Source organism: Trichomonas vaginalis, chromosome VI, assembly GCF_026262505.1.
Source record: "Trichomonas vaginalis G3 chromosome VI, whole genome shotgun sequence".
Lineage (NCBI taxonomy): Eukaryota > Parabasalia > Trichomonadida > Trichomonadidae > Trichomonas > Trichomonas vaginalis.
Window position 1 is genome coordinate 17931923 of NC_067208.1, and position 15437 is coordinate 17947359.

A 15437-nucleotide genomic window follows, 5' to 3' on the forward strand; every position below is an offset into this window, starting at 1 on the left:
GAATATGCGAAAAAAGTGTCAGAAAAAGCAGCAGAAGTAGCAAAAATGGAACAAGATGTTATAAATTTGAAAAACCATACTACTCAATATAAAGTACTGAAAGATGAAGAAATAAAACAAAAAGCCCTGAAGACATATATGGATAGCGATGAGTATAAAAAAGAAGTTGAAGCAAATGTAAAGGCAGAAAAACTTTTACAGTTGCAAAACCAAACCGTACAGTATGAAAACTTAGCACAAGAAAGTAAAAATAACGACGCAGCCATGCAAAAGGCAATGAAAAGCGCAGAATATATAAAAGCTAACAATGACTGGTTAGATGCCCAAGCCAACGCTAAAGCAGCCCAACTTATAGGGTCAATAAGGACAAAAATACAAGCGGATGAAGACAGTTCAAATGAAGCTTTAATGAATGCTGACTTTAAGAATGCATTCGAAGCTCTTCATAGTAAGGTGAAACTAGTGAACGACTTCTCATCTGGAAAGAAACTGAAGTCTGAAGGTTTCGACAAAGAGTTAAGAGAAGTAGCACAAAATATGACGAAAATAACAGATGCAGCAACGAGACAGGCGGTTCAAAGTGCCTATGACGCCGTTAGAGCAGCTGTTGTGGAAAGTCAAGAAAAAGAGTTACAACAGACCAAAACAGACCTAGTAAATGCTTTCTTAAAAACGAAAAGTCAGGTAGGACATTATGCTGCAGATGGAACATATGTGCCAGCTGGTGGAACTTATATACCACCAAACCCTCCAAGAGAAGCACCTGCACCAGGACTACCTAAAACATTTACATCGTCACATGGACACAGACACAGGCATGCACCAAAACAACAACCAAAACCAACAGTTCAAAATCCAGCACCACAACAACAACCAAAACCAACAGTTCAAAACCCTGCACAGCAACCAACAGTTCAAAATCCAGCACCACAACCAAAACCAGCACAACAACCACCTCCACAACCAGCACAGCAACCAACAGTTCAAAACCCTGCACAACAACAACCACAAACAGAGCAAGGACATAAAAGAAGTAGAGAAAAAGGAAACCAAGAATTCTTAAAAATGCTTAAGGAAGATTATGGTTACCCAGATACTCTTGACTTTAGTGACAGATATAAAGAAGCTATTAGAAAGTTCAAGGAAGGAAATACTGACCCGAACCTATTTAGCTTTATGGCTCAGCATCAAATCGGATATAATCTCAAACCTGGAAAATACAAGCTCGCTAAGGGATATGATTTAATAGCATATCATCCAAATGACATGAATGAATTTACTCCGAGATATTTGATGTCAGAGCTAAATGATAATTCAACTCTCTTCATGAAACGCGTAAAAAATAGAGACGGAACGAAAGAAGAAAGGTTTATGAGTCCGGATGACTTAGATAGGGAACTTGTTAAAAATGTTCTCGGAATATATGAAATGCCAGCAGATGAGGTACAAGAAACTCAACAGGAAGAAGTTCAGATACAACCAGACATGGAAGAAATAGTTCAGCAACAACAGCTAGAAGAGCCTGAAGGAAACGAACAAATCCCTCCTTTGGAAACTAACTTCACAGAACTAGATGAAGATTTGGAACAGCCGAAAAATCTTGACCCTCAACAAGAGTATGAGGTGAATATGGAATCTTTCCAAGAGTCTAAGAAAAATTCGGCTGACATAGTAGAAGAATATCGAAAAATGTTCACCGACATACAAAAGACTCCAACATCAGATGAAAATATTCAGCATAGAATGGAAGTACTGAAAGAAAATGTACGCAAATACAATAATCCTTTTTACTTACGACCATATAACGTTCAATCTTGGCTGAACTCGGTGAAAATAAAAGGTTAAATTTCAACAAAACATATAGAAATGAAACATTGTTTAAAGTTCATTCAGAACCTAACCAATATGGAAACAAACCTACTTTTGTTTCTGCAGACTATGGAACTACAATGAAATGGGGTCATAAAGCTAATCCGGATAGGTGGTTCATAAACTTACAACCTCAATTCCAAGAAGTTGTAGACGCAATGGAAGTGAATGGTGAACCAGATATAGCTGGTATTTTCAGCGCGGCTTTAATGCCATTGAAAGATATGAAATATGCAGATATTTTGGACCAGTATGAAATGAACATGGCTGAGGGAAATATAACACCTGACGTTCTAGAACATTTATCTCAAAGAACTACACAGAACCATAGAGATGGTATATTTGGTGAAGAGTTTAGAAAGAAAGTTAGGGAGAGAGAAGGAAGAGAACCTATTGTACATGACCTTGCAAACGAAAGTTTGCAAAATGTCATAAAAACTTACTTTGCAGACAATGAACGAGAAGGGATGAATATTTAAGAAAACTCAAATGGACAGTACCAAATGAAATGTTAGTATTGAAAAACACGTTCCTTGACAAAATAAAACCAACTACAGAAATAAATGACGCAAGCCTGAAACGTTGGGTAAAAGCTTTCCCATTCACAAAAGATATTATTGGTACATGGAAAGAAAACCAGAATGGCTACAAAAACATATATTTGGAAACGAGCTTATTCCATATGGACAAGCTCTGTTTGAAGAGCTTGAACCGGAAACTCAGGAAAGAGTCATGCAAACAATAGCGAAGACTCAAATACAAACTATGACAAAATCTTTCTAGGATATAGGTTACCTGAGATGGGCGACCAGAGCCCAAAGGCAAAAAGGACATGGGAAATTTACAACATACTAGGTGAACATGAGGCAAAGATGCTACAACTTGAAGCAGAGGGCAAGTTACCAAAAGCGACACCAAAGAAGAAGAGAAGAGTAGAACAAAGTGAAAGTAGTGAAGAAGTAACTTCATCTAGTGAAAGTAGTGGCAATGAAGGAAAAAGAAGAGTTAAAACTCAGCCAGGAAGAAAGTAAAGCTTGGTCCGAGTGGGTTTATTATGACATATAAATCCAACTATTCTATATTTTTACCCATATGAAATGTACGCCGCTCAGAATATAACGCCAACAGTTTGGATGCCATGAACGGAAATGTTTCCGAATGGTATAACGAATGCGACAATGCCATTAGAAGGTCAGAAATAGTTCCTGGAACTTACGAATATACAACTGCTGTTTCTTATGGAAACGTAGGTGAGTTTGGAGAAGGTTCTTCAACAACAGTAGATATTGCTTGCGACAGGTTTCATATTATTTCTATTGACAACTCATTCTTATACGTGGAACAAGACATTGAAATAAAACCTTCTGCCAAGTTGTCTGACAAGAAAGGTTGCAATGGAATTTTCTATGTCGGATACCAATATGCTCCAGAAGTTTTCATGGGATATAAGATAATATTCTAACTCTGACTTAGTTCAAACAGTAACATGGGCAAACTATGAATGGTTCGCTTTGAGAAACTCAGTACAACCACAAGCTAGAGAACAAACAGACCAGTATGCAAATATTGAAAAAATAAGAAGACTTGACCTAACGTTCCAGGAGTTTATGTTGACCTTTCTGGACAAAACTGCAGCAGCAGTACCAAAGTAAAACTGAAACTTAGAGTTCCTTTGTCATCTTTCCTCATCTTCAGGTTTTTAAGATACTTGCCAAACTGGGCAGGAAAAATTTCTATCGAACTTACTCCAAGCAAAAATAACTTAGTCATTGCACCAACACAAGACCCATTCACTATTACAGACGTAAAGGGAACAAATCAAACGTCATTCGCCGAATTTTGCAAAAGACAAAGTTGACTTAGACTTTGGTTTCTCAAACTTCAACAATGAAGTAAACTATTATTTCAATGCTGCTGGAACTGCTTGGGACCCAGTTAAGTTCACATGCGAAACAGTTTGAATGCAAGAGAATAGAAAGCAGACTTGCAGTCTATATGTTGGACCCAGATATTTCAAATGCTTTAGCTGCCAAATATATTGCAGTTCCACTTAGTTCCCTATACACCAAATATCTGTCAAAGACTTTGCAGGTGAATTGGAAACCAAAATCCAGGAGCCGAAGGTGCAAGAAAGATATTGCTTTAACAACTGCAATGAAACATGCAGATACTATGTTTGTACTGTTCAGACGAACTTAAATGACTATTCTTGTTTCTACAACCCTGGTATTAAATATCATATAAACATTAGATGGCAAATATTATCCAAGAGAAGAATATTCTACAGTTGAGGATATGAGGTCATACAACTTGACATTAGATGCTATGAACTTTAACAACAACTTCACAACAACCATTACCCTGAAATGCAAAGTTCTATTATGCCATATGTGAAAGTATGGACTCATACAGGAGGTCAAAAAACTCAATATACAAATGGAGACCGTTCAAACTTTTGGCTTGGCATTCCATTTGCTGACTCAGAAGACTTTATGGGTGGTATTTCAACTGTTGGTACAGTTCAAATACAATATACTGGTGACAGAGACGGTCCAAATGAATTGAAAGCAAAGAAGTTTACAAAACCAATAGCACTTTTCACGGAAGATGCTCTTTTGAAGATTCGTTCGATTGAAACCTGCTGGGCTCTCAGATTGGGCATAACGACAGCTTCCATCGAGCAGATTTTGGCAGCAGGTCAGTAAGTTGTTCTTGAACTGACTTCTCTCCGTCAAATATTGACAGTACGCCAGTTTTGACATAATATTGTATTATAAACTTTCCTTTAGTAATATCTGTAAGTTTTGAAGTTAATATTTGTCTGCTTCAAGAACTTTCACCATTTCAGTTATACCAACTTTCTTTGCTTTATGAAAATATTTTGGTTCAGCAAAGACTGCTATTCTATAACATTTTCCATTGTTTGTATAAAAGAACTATTCTATCAATGAACTTGTATTGTTTGTGTGTGTAAACTTTGTTTTGCTTCAATTCGAAGAGATACTCAAATACGTCCATCTTTTTATTCTAAGTAAAATGTCATTCCGAAAAATAGAAGCGTAAGTGTTTTCAAAAGGTTTAATGGCGATGGCAGATTGTGAAGTTAAATTCACCAACTCAAACAAACAGTCAAAGTGTTGTTGTCAATGTCAAAGACAGAGATGTTGAAGTGGGAAACCATACGAAGACGAAGATGGTATAACAATTGTTCCTGTAAAAGAACCAACATATCCTGAAGTTAACAGAGACTTAAGTTCTGTTGCAGATATTCGAAACGACTACCAACAACTGAAAGACAAACTTCAACTCAGGAGAAGATTTGTCAAGCTTTAAGTATAATGTTAAACTTGGTCGAACACAACCCTGTAAAAGTGAACTCATATGTTATTGCACCATGAAGTTTTGAAAGAACTATTGAAACTTTTGACAGAGCAGACGATATAAACATCAAAGAAATAGAACCCGACATTGGTTGCTGTGGTGTTTCATATAATGTCATTGGCAAGATATACGTTATGAAAGGAGGTGAAACGTTGAACTTAAAATATAGTTCCCAGACGTTATAAAAATATTTGACGACCACAACATTTATTAAAATTTATTTGCTAAGTAAATGGCAGAAGACATAATGGTTTATACTATTACGACTTAAAAAACCTGAGTCATATAATTCTATAACAACAAACTTACAAAGTCCTCAAGGATGATATTGTAAACTAACCTTAAACACAATGACGACTAAAGCCTGTTTTGCTCTTTTGACACCAGAAGACTTTATTGTTGTGAATGGTAAAAAATACTCCTTTGAAGATACTTACTCAGATATACCACCAACAGGTTTTGTTGACTTATTTAATACTTTAAGTACGGGTGTAACATGTGCTGCAACTAGAGCAGGTTTCATTATGTTTGGATGTCCGACTGAGTTTACTATAAACGATATGAGCTATAATACAAAACTTATTTCTGGTTTTTACTACCAACAGTTTCCTATAACAGGAAAAGGTGTCATACAAGGAATGTCTATTCCATTGACATTAAGCACACCAATCTTATATATCGTTTCAAACTTAGGTTCAAAGTGTTATTCGAATGTCGACAGAAACTATTATGACCAAAAGATACTCATGCGTATAAACAACACTTTCTCTGCTGGTTTGCCTATTGTTCATTCGAATGCAGAGTTTTCAGCTTTAGTGAACTCAAACACTTTGGCAAGTATAACGTTGACATTAGTTGACGCAAACTTTGTTCCTGTAAAACTTTTATGTCCTATGTATTTGTCAATGACGGCAGAAAGTTTCGAATTGGAAGATGCAACCGGTGAAAGTATTGTATTACAAGAACAACTTCAACAACAAATAGCTCAAGAACAACAAATGCAACAAATGGAACAACAAAGTCAAGAATAAAAAAATAATATTTTTTTTATTTTTATAAAAATGTACAGAATAGATGTTTCAGATTTTTATGACTTCCAAGCATTCAGAAATATGTGTCCATTTAGAGACTATAACAAAGCAGTCGAGAATTTGAAACGTTTAGTCATTTATGTCGACTCTGCCCCAGAATGTTATGTCATGAAAGAATGGGATGTAGTCTTTAACAAACCTAAAGCGACAATAGTTTCAGAACAAGAATGTAAACAGAAACTTAAGAAAATAAAAGTCGTACAAGTTGGCATGAAGATGTTAGATGCTTGGGATATCTTATTGTCAAAGTTAGAAGATTTTTCAGTTCGAGGTATAAAGTTCTATACACCTTCTCCAAACTTCTATTCTATCTTCACTGGATATAAATACGAACAAGTAGAATGGAAAGAAAATATTATAGAAGCTTGGTTAGACCATGTCAAAGAAATTATATGCAATGGAAACGAAAAGGTTTATGAGTATATCTTATGTTGGTTTGCAAACATCTTACAACATCCAAGTGCTAAAAATGAAACTGCTCTCATTATAATTGGAAAACAAGGAACAGGTAAGAACACATTCTTTACAGATATCTTATGCAAACTGTTAGAAGGTTATTCGAACCCTAATATGACAAACTTAGAAAACATCTGTGGCAAGTTTAACTCCTCAATAGAGAATATGAAACTTATAGTTTGCAATGAACTTCAAAGTATAGATACAACAAAAGTTTTGAACTCAGATGCTTTGAAGAGTCTTATAACAGACAAAGTTGGAGTTGTTGAAAGAAAGTATAAAGACCAAAGAGTTTGTGAAAATGTTGCAAACTTCATTATGGTTTCAAACAATGCTGTTCCGATGAAGTTAGAAAGTTCTGACAGAAGATATGTAGTTGTCAGAACGTCAGATTCTCATATGCAAGATACAGAATATTTTGACGACTTAGCAGAAACTTTGACATCTGACTTTTACAACCACTTGTTCTCATATTTCATGACATTAGATATTTCTAAGTTCAATCCAAGACAAATTCCACATACCGAAGAGAGACAAACATTGTTAGAAGCAAACAAGAGTGTATATGAACTGTTCATAGATGAAACTGACTTTGTGTCATTAGATGAAAAGTCTTTATATGATGAATATAAACAATATTGTCAAGAATATGGTTATATGGAAGCTTCTAAACGTACAGTCTTGGCAAATGTCAAATGTCTTTTAGACGTACAGAATGGTGTATATACAAAGAAAAATTTTTCTGAGTAAATTTTAAAAAAATATTTTTTTATCCGATAGAAAAGATGGCAAAATTCATCTCAGTAAACAAGTACATGTCAGGACTTAAAGAAGAACTAGACCCATTCACATATTTGAATGTTTACTTCTACCATTTTGAAAAGTCTTCATTCAGCAAAGTTTGGAACATCGAACCAGTTAAGTTTGCTATTGTGACTAAAAATGGTGCGAAATTTGAAGACTTAGACATAGAAGGTTTGTTAACAGTAAAAGAAAGTTTTGACAGAAGGTTCTCAAACCTTAAAGAAGGCAAAGCATACAAACTTGTTATACCTTATGAACCAAAGAAGACAGACGACTATGAATATTATGAGTCTAAAGTTGTAGAAGTTCAAGGTAAATTGGGTAAAAAGATTTTAGAGTCTAAGCCAGTGTTTACTCCTAAAGAGGAAGAGAACATTGACATTGACCCAGAAATGTTCTAAAAAATAAAATTTTATTTTTACATGTCAAATTTCTTTTTCTCTGGAACTGGTTCAGGTTCTTTCTTCTCTTCTTCTTTTTTCTCTTTCTTTTCTTTCTTCTTCTTTTCTGGTGGTGAGACGTCAAATTTCTCAGAACCATATTTATGTAAAAGTTCTTTGTCCTTTAATAGCTCATCTATTCTGTTTTCTATTTCATCTTCAAGAACAGCGCATGTGTCTTCTTTGCATTCTAAGAACTTTTGTTGGACTTCATCTTTCCAATCGGCGTCATCTCTGTCAACAAGTCTGTCATTGACAAATTTTAAGACTGCTCTTTGTAATGTTTTATGGTTCTTGTCATATTCCCAGAAACAGAACTTTAGAACAAATTCACCTTTCTTGTTGACACAATGTAAGATTTTATGGTCGACAGAAGTTTTAGAGTCGAAAAGTTTGTCACGGACATAGATAGCGAAATCGCTAGACATTTTTTAAAAGATAAAAATTTTAATTTTTCTAAAAATATGTTAGAAAAAAAGTTTGCTGACATTGACAAAAAATTTGAGAATGTTTTAAATAAGAACAAGAGGAAGTTAGAAAATGCTCAGATAAAACCTATACATGACAAGTTCTTATTTGCTCAGAATGGTATAACAGTTAGTATACAAGTCTTGGGTATGGTGGCACTGCGTTCCACCTTACCCAATACTTGTGAATTTGACACTTTACAAAACCGTTAACGTATATTTTACAACATGAACGCAAAAACTAACTTAACCTTAAATATTTACAAAGCCGCCAACAATTTCACCTCACTATCGTTCTCACTAACAACTTCACTAATGTTCTCATAAATTTTCCTCAATATCTTCATCATCAGTGTTAACCCTATTGTAGTCATACTTGAAGCCATAAACTTTCTCTAACTTCTTAACGTACAATTTACATAACTTACCTTCGTCATCGTATGGTTTAATGATATAACTATTTCTATCTTTATAAACAGTCAATGAAAAGTCAACTGGTCTCGGATGTATTTGAAAGAACATGTTATGCTCAGGAAGGAAGAATAAATGTTTAAATGTATGTTTGTTATATGTTTTGATTTGTATGAGTTGCTTTTGTTCTGTCATTACATCCAAATAAAATAAAAATAATTTTAAAAAATAAAATAAAAATAAATGATCTCACCACCCTCACACGTATGAAAACATAGCACAAAAATAAATTTAGGTGAAGTGGTGAGATCTAACCTCTTTTTTCACCTCATTTCTACCCTGTTGAATTCATTGCTTTATAACTCTCTTCCTTGGTTTCTCCAACTCTTCTAACTTCTTCTTAAGTTCAGCAATGTTGTCCTCATGAAGTTTAATCTTTCTCAAAATTCCTTCTTTATCTAATGGTTGCTTTATCTTTCTAAACTGAACTCTACCATCCTTCATAGTATGAATGTAAAAACCTTCTGGAATAGTTCCTGATTTAATGTATTCTACCAAAAACTTTTGTTTCATTGCTTCAGTGACTTTAGTCGTCATTTTACTCTAAGGTGAAGCTAGCACAGCGATAATGGATTTCATGACTTTTTAGTATTTCATGCAATCTTAACAGATAGCCTTACAAGTACTTCCAGTGTCCCTAGCTGTCCCTCCTTTTTATATAACTCCATGACATTTATAATCTCGCGAAACTTAACAGGTAGCATAACAGATTAAAATCAGATGAGGTTTTGAACCAAAATTTCTAAGCAACGTTGTCAAGGATTTTGAGGAACTAGGGACAGAGTGTGGCAAAGTCCAAGATTTAATTTATCTTCATCTGTTTCATCAGCTATCTCATCTAATATGCCAATATTTTATTCATAACTCGTGGCAAACTCACTAACTTTCATTATGTTCATCTGCATGCTTCATCTGATAGAAAGTATGACTTTCATTAACTCTGTGAGATAATGAAAACTAGGGACAGAGACCATGGCAAAGTTTATGATTTTCATTATTTCCGGAACTTAATGAAAACTACTAGGGACAGAGACCATGGCAAAGTTCATGATTTAATTTATTCTCTCACTAACAACAAACACAAACTCCAACACTAACATCAAGTACTAACCTCAGCACAAATGACAAACACTAACAACAAACACAAACTCCAACACTAACGACAAGTACTAACCTCAGCACAAATGACAAACGCTAACAACAAACACAAACTCCAACACTAACATCAAGTACTAACCTCAGCACAAATGACAAACACTAACAACAAACACAAACTCCAACACTAACGACAAAAATAAATGTCCTCACTTCTTAACAAAGTAATATGTGCTTCTTACAACCATAGCTCAAACGTTTCTTTTCAAACATCGATTGAAACTTATTTTGAGCCATTGGCTTTAGTCTCTTTTTCTTCAAATACGCCAAGAAATCTTCTTCACATCTTTTCACTTCATAGCCTTCTTTAAACTCCTCCTTGTTAAGTTCTATGAAATCCTTTATCTCATTCTTTGTTGCAATGGCTTCTTCACGAACGACATCGTGAACTATTTCAACACTGTTCTCATGAACGACCTCCTCACTGTTCTCATGAACTATTTCAACACTGTTCTCATGTATGACCTCCTTACTGTTCTCATGAACTATTTCAACACTGTTCTCATGAACGACCTCCTCACTGTTCTCATGAACTATTTCAACACTGTTCTCATGTATGACCTCCTCACTGTTCTCATGAACTATTTCATCATTGTTCTCATGAACGACCTCCTCACTGTTCTCATGAACTATTTCATCATTGTTCTCATGAACGACCTCCTCACTGTTCTCATGAACTATTTCACTGTTCTCATGAACGACCTCCTCACTGTTCTCATGAACTATTTCATCATTGTTCTCATGAACTATTTCATCACTGTTCTCATGTATGACCTCCTCACTGTTCTCATGAACTATTTCATCACTGTTCTCATGTTGACCTCCTCACTGTTCTCATGTATGACCTCCTCACTGTTCTCATGAACTATTTCATTATTGCATGTATGACCTCCTTACTGTCTTTCATAAGCGTTTCAAAGTCTCCTTTACTCATTACTTCAATCTCATGCTGTTCACAGTAGTACTTAAACTCACTGTATATGTCTTTGTTGTATGTTATATTGCTTCCCATGTACTCCATGAATTTTTCAAGCACTTCCTCATAATTCACTGTTTCTTTCTTTCCACGACCTTCTAATATCATACTTGCTTCGTAAATATAACTTCTTGCAGAACCGTCTCGCTTTCTACTTCTCTTCACAAATTCTCTCATCTTGCCACCAAATACATTTGAACTACATGCAAAGAATTCATTCTCCTTCGCAAATTCTTTATATCTTCTGTAGCACTCTGTACAATTCCATCCGGATACAAACTTTTCATAGAACTCCTCGTAAAACATTTGGTAAGGTGTTTTGTTCATTTCGATGAGTTCTTGTTTAGCCCTGGTGAATGGTATCTTCCTTACATCAAATTCACTTAAATCTTTCTCATGAAGTACGTCAGTAAGTTTGAATAAAACTCTTCATTAAAGCTTTCAATGAGATTTGAGAAATATTCGTAATTTCCTTTGTATCTGCTGCTTACGTCAATGACAACAAATCTTCTGTCGTCTTTGTCAATCTTTACTGAGTTGAAGTTGTTAGATATCATGATGATATTACAAACATTCTCTATCTTTCTTACTGGCTGACACTTCTGATTTAAGTCCAACTGAGTCTCTGTTACTATTGACTTTAGTGCGTCGTGGTTCATGACCTTAGACGTATCGCATGAGCTTAGTTCATTGCATACGATGAGCTTCATGTTCTCAATAGCAGCATTGAATCTACCAACCACATTCTCTATTGCCGTTATATTATTGTTGGCGTACTTGCTAATGAGCTCGCATAGAACATTACTAAGTACATTCTTACCAGTTCCTTGCTTTCCTATTAACAAAAGTACTGTTCCAGTCTTTCCACAAGGATTTTGAACGATGTAGGCGAACCAGTTCAAAACATACTCATAAAGCTCTTCATCCTCATTACATATGACATCGTGAACATGTTTCAAATATCCTTCAATAACGTTCTCATCTACTTCATTCAGTACCTCATACTCATATCCTCTGAAATAGCTGTAAATGTCATCTCTTTCGTCAAAGAATCTCATGCCTGACTTCATAAGATAGTTCTTGTTCTGACCCGCTTCATAAATCATCAGTGCGTTCACATCCTTCTCCTCAATACGTCCTACATAAATACTCTTCATGAGCTTATTGAATTCCTTGCTATCTACTGACACAAGTGTTGTTGTGTCTCGTATTCCATCATAATCTTTCACTAGATATGTCATACGTGCTCCGTCAATAACACAACACATCTTCTTAAGTCATTTATAACACTAGCTATGTCAATACCTTCTTCACTCATGTACTTATTTTTCCTCAAGTCCTTTAGTGTGAAAGTGTCTCTAAGTTCTATTTCAAGCAATTCATTTACACATCCTTTGCAATACTTCTCTATAAAATATTTCTGTCGTTCTTTACTAAGTTTCTTAACAGCTCTGAAGAACCATGTGTTTTGACTCAAACATCCTTCACAACTTCTCTCATTCATTCCTAGTTCTTTCATGTCATTATCTTCAACCTCTATGGTCTCATTGACTAAGGTCAAAGGGTTCTTAGTCATTGCTGGTCTTATCTGAAACAATGTTTGTGCAACAGGTTTAACTAGTTCAGCAACGTCCTTCCTTAATATGAATAGCTGTTTCCACTCATCTTTGCTAACAGTTCTTTCATAACCACTGACAGTAATGATTTCATTTGCTGACCTTAGACACTTATGTTCTATCATTTGTATTGCTTTTGTGTAAGGCTTTCGTGAGCATAGGTTGTATATGTCATTCCTGCAATGTTCATTCATGCCAATAGTACTAAATCCTTTCTTTGCTGTTGAGTGCATAATATCCATTAGTTCCTGTGTTCGTATTGCTGTCTCATAAAATACAACAAGACCTTTGTCATCTATGACGTACTTACCGAAAACATTGCTTATATTCTTTAACCATGAAATAACATCCTCATTCATGCTGTCAAACATGAAGTAAGGTCTTACATACTCTTCACTTATAAGATACTCCACAAAGTACTTGTTAAGCTCTATGTCCTCGTGAGCGATTTCATTAGGTTTGATATTAGTTCCTTTTGTCATTGCTGTCATGTACTTCACTCTCATAGTTCCTTTCAATAGCGTAAAAACTTCATTGTTTCATAACTGCTCTAAATTCTGTTCAAAATTCGTACAACATAACTTTTTAACATTAGTGAAAGAACATGAGCGAAACAACAACATCTAACATTACAGAAGAAGTCAATGACAATGCCGATGAAAACATTACAGAAGGAGCTAGTGAAAATATTGACGAGTTCAGTGAGGAAGAAGATATTGAGGACGTCAATGAGAACGTTAGTGGGGAACAAACTCAATGGGAAACATTGAGAAATCATGAAGATTATGAGATTTGTACGACATATCCTTTTACTATTCGTCGAAAGAAAAACAAACATATTAAGAGTGAATGCTTAAATAATCATGGTTATATTGAGCTTAGTTTAAACAACAAAACCATTTAAAGCATAGAATTATTGCAGAACAGTGGATTGAAAATCCAAACAATTTGAAAGAAATAGACCATATAAATCATGATAGAACGGACAACAGAATCTCAAACCTTCGTTGGTGTTCTAAATCTGAAAACAATAGAAATAAAAGCAAGTATGGCGATATAGTTTATGAGTTCGTTGATGAAATATCTGACGAAGCTGTTGAAATAACAGATTATGGTAAGCATTCGTTTGAGTTCTACTATATGTTGAGAATGAGGACGCATTCTATTATTATACAGGTCTTAACTATCGAAAACTTCATATAAACTTTACAAAAACAGGTGCTGCTTATGTTTGTATGATAGATACAGAAAACAAGAGAGTAATCTTATGCATAAACAAATTCAAACGCTTGTACGGCTTCATGTAGGACAAACATTATTTTTCAACACTAACGCCAACACGTAGGACAAACATTCATGACTAACATTACTGTATAACATAAATGTTTTGTCATGACCTCATCGTAAATGTTTTGTCATGATTTCATCGTAAATGTTTTGTCAAGACTTTTTCATCGTAATGAGCGTAAATGATCCAAAAATATATTTTAGGTGAAGAGGTGAGATCTCACCTCTTTTTCACCTCTTTTCTCACCTCATGAATTTTCATGACTTCTTCATCGTACATGTTTTGTCAAGACTTCTTCATCGTATATGTTTTGTCAAGACTTCTTCGTATATGTTTTGTCATGATTTAATCGTATATGTTTTGTCATGATTTAATCGTATATGTTTTGTCATGACCTCATCGTAAATGTTTTGTCATGATTTCATCGTAAATGTTTTGTCATGATTTAATCGTATATGTTTTGTCATGATTTAATCGTATATGTTTTGTCATGACTTCTTCGTAATGAACGTACATGTTTTGTCAAGACTTCTTCGTATATGTTTTTGTCATGACTTCTTCGTATATGTTTTGTCATGATTTAATCGTATATGTTTTGTGAAGAATATAACAACCGCCTGAATTCAGACGGTTGCTTTTTATACAAAATTCACACAGGAAAATTCTTGAGTTTTGGTTGAAAGAATACGGTCAAGCCAAAAGTGGCTCGACCTCAAAACAAACATTTTATGAGCTTACTAAGGCATTTATGAATGAATTCAAAGGTATTTGCATACATCCTGACCTCGTTTATTTTGTTGCTGAATGGTGCTCTGTAAAGTATGCATTTTATGTCAAAGATATTATGGACTCCATAGATAAGAAAGTTCATGAGAAGTTAGATGAAGAAGAACTCGAAGATACAGTAGAGAATGCAAAACATTTTTGACGAAGTGAAGATCTTCACTTCGTCAAAATGTGATGCAAAAACAAGCATTTTATGAGCTTACTAAGGCATTTATGAATGAATTCAAAGGTATTTGCATACATCCTGACCTCGTTCATTTTGTTGTTGAATTCAGCAAAAATAATGTTTAGGGTAGATGGTTTTTAGGTGTCACTACGTCACCATGTCACCAGGTTAATTAACTTCTCTTAAAATTACTGACAACATGACATTTAGACAACAGTCCAGGAAATAAACTTCTTCGTAAATGTTTTGCCATGATTTCTTCGTAAATGTTTTGTCATGATTTCTTCGTATATGTTTTGTCATGATTTAATCGTATATGTTTTTGTCAAGACTTCTTCATCGTAATGAGCGTATATGTTTTGTCAAACATGAACGTAAATGTTTTGTCATGATTTAATCGTAATGAGTGTAAATGATTTCATATAATTGCTTACCTCGGAAAACCGAGAGAAGAGATTCCATATGAAAATC

The 15437-nt window shown here is 34.6% G+C and overlaps 3 protein-coding genes and 3 pseudogenes across 6 annotated transcripts, besides 2 other annotated features; 4 read left to right on the forward strand and 2 right to left on the reverse strand.

Annotated features, from left to right (window-relative positions):
* Positions 1–264: 264 nt before the first annotated feature.
* On the forward strand, positions 265–1780 carry TVAGG3_0885300 (protein of unknown function, DUF4106 family; the record flags this gene model as incomplete). Its single annotated transcript, XM_051250603.1, has 1 exon — positions 265–1780. A coding segment is annotated over one exon (1516 nt), but the record flags the coding sequence as incomplete, so codon positions are not given.
* A 112-nt stretch (positions 1781–1892) lies between these two features.
* Positions 1893–8472: a mobile genetic element.
* TVAGG3_0885320 lies at positions 1950–2934 on the forward strand (annotated as a pseudogene). The gene has a single exon. A coding segment is annotated over exon 1 (985 nt).
* On the forward strand, positions 7583–8002 carry TVAGG3_0885330 (protein of unknown function, DUF4108 family; the record flags this gene model as incomplete). Its single annotated transcript, XM_051250604.1, has 1 exon — positions 7583–8002. One exon carries the CDS (start codon positions 7583–7585, stop codon positions 8000–8002), a length of 420 nt encoding a protein of 139 aa, XP_051086079.1.
* On the reverse strand, positions 8020–8172 carry TVAGG3_0885340 (uncharacterized protein; the record flags this gene model as incomplete). Its single annotated transcript, XM_051250605.1, has 1 exon — positions 8020–8172. A coding segment is annotated over one exon (153 nt), but the record flags the coding sequence as incomplete, so codon positions are not given.
* Positions 8473–8636: 164 nt separating the features above from the next.
* Positions 8637–15437: part of a mobile genetic element that runs on past the window's edge.
* TVAGG3_0885360 lies at positions 10731–11096 on the forward strand (annotated as a pseudogene). Its single transcript has one exon. A coding segment is annotated over exon 1 (366 nt).
* Positions 11742–13232, reverse strand: TVAGG3_0885370 (annotated as a pseudogene). The gene has a single exon. A coding segment is annotated over exon 1 (1491 nt).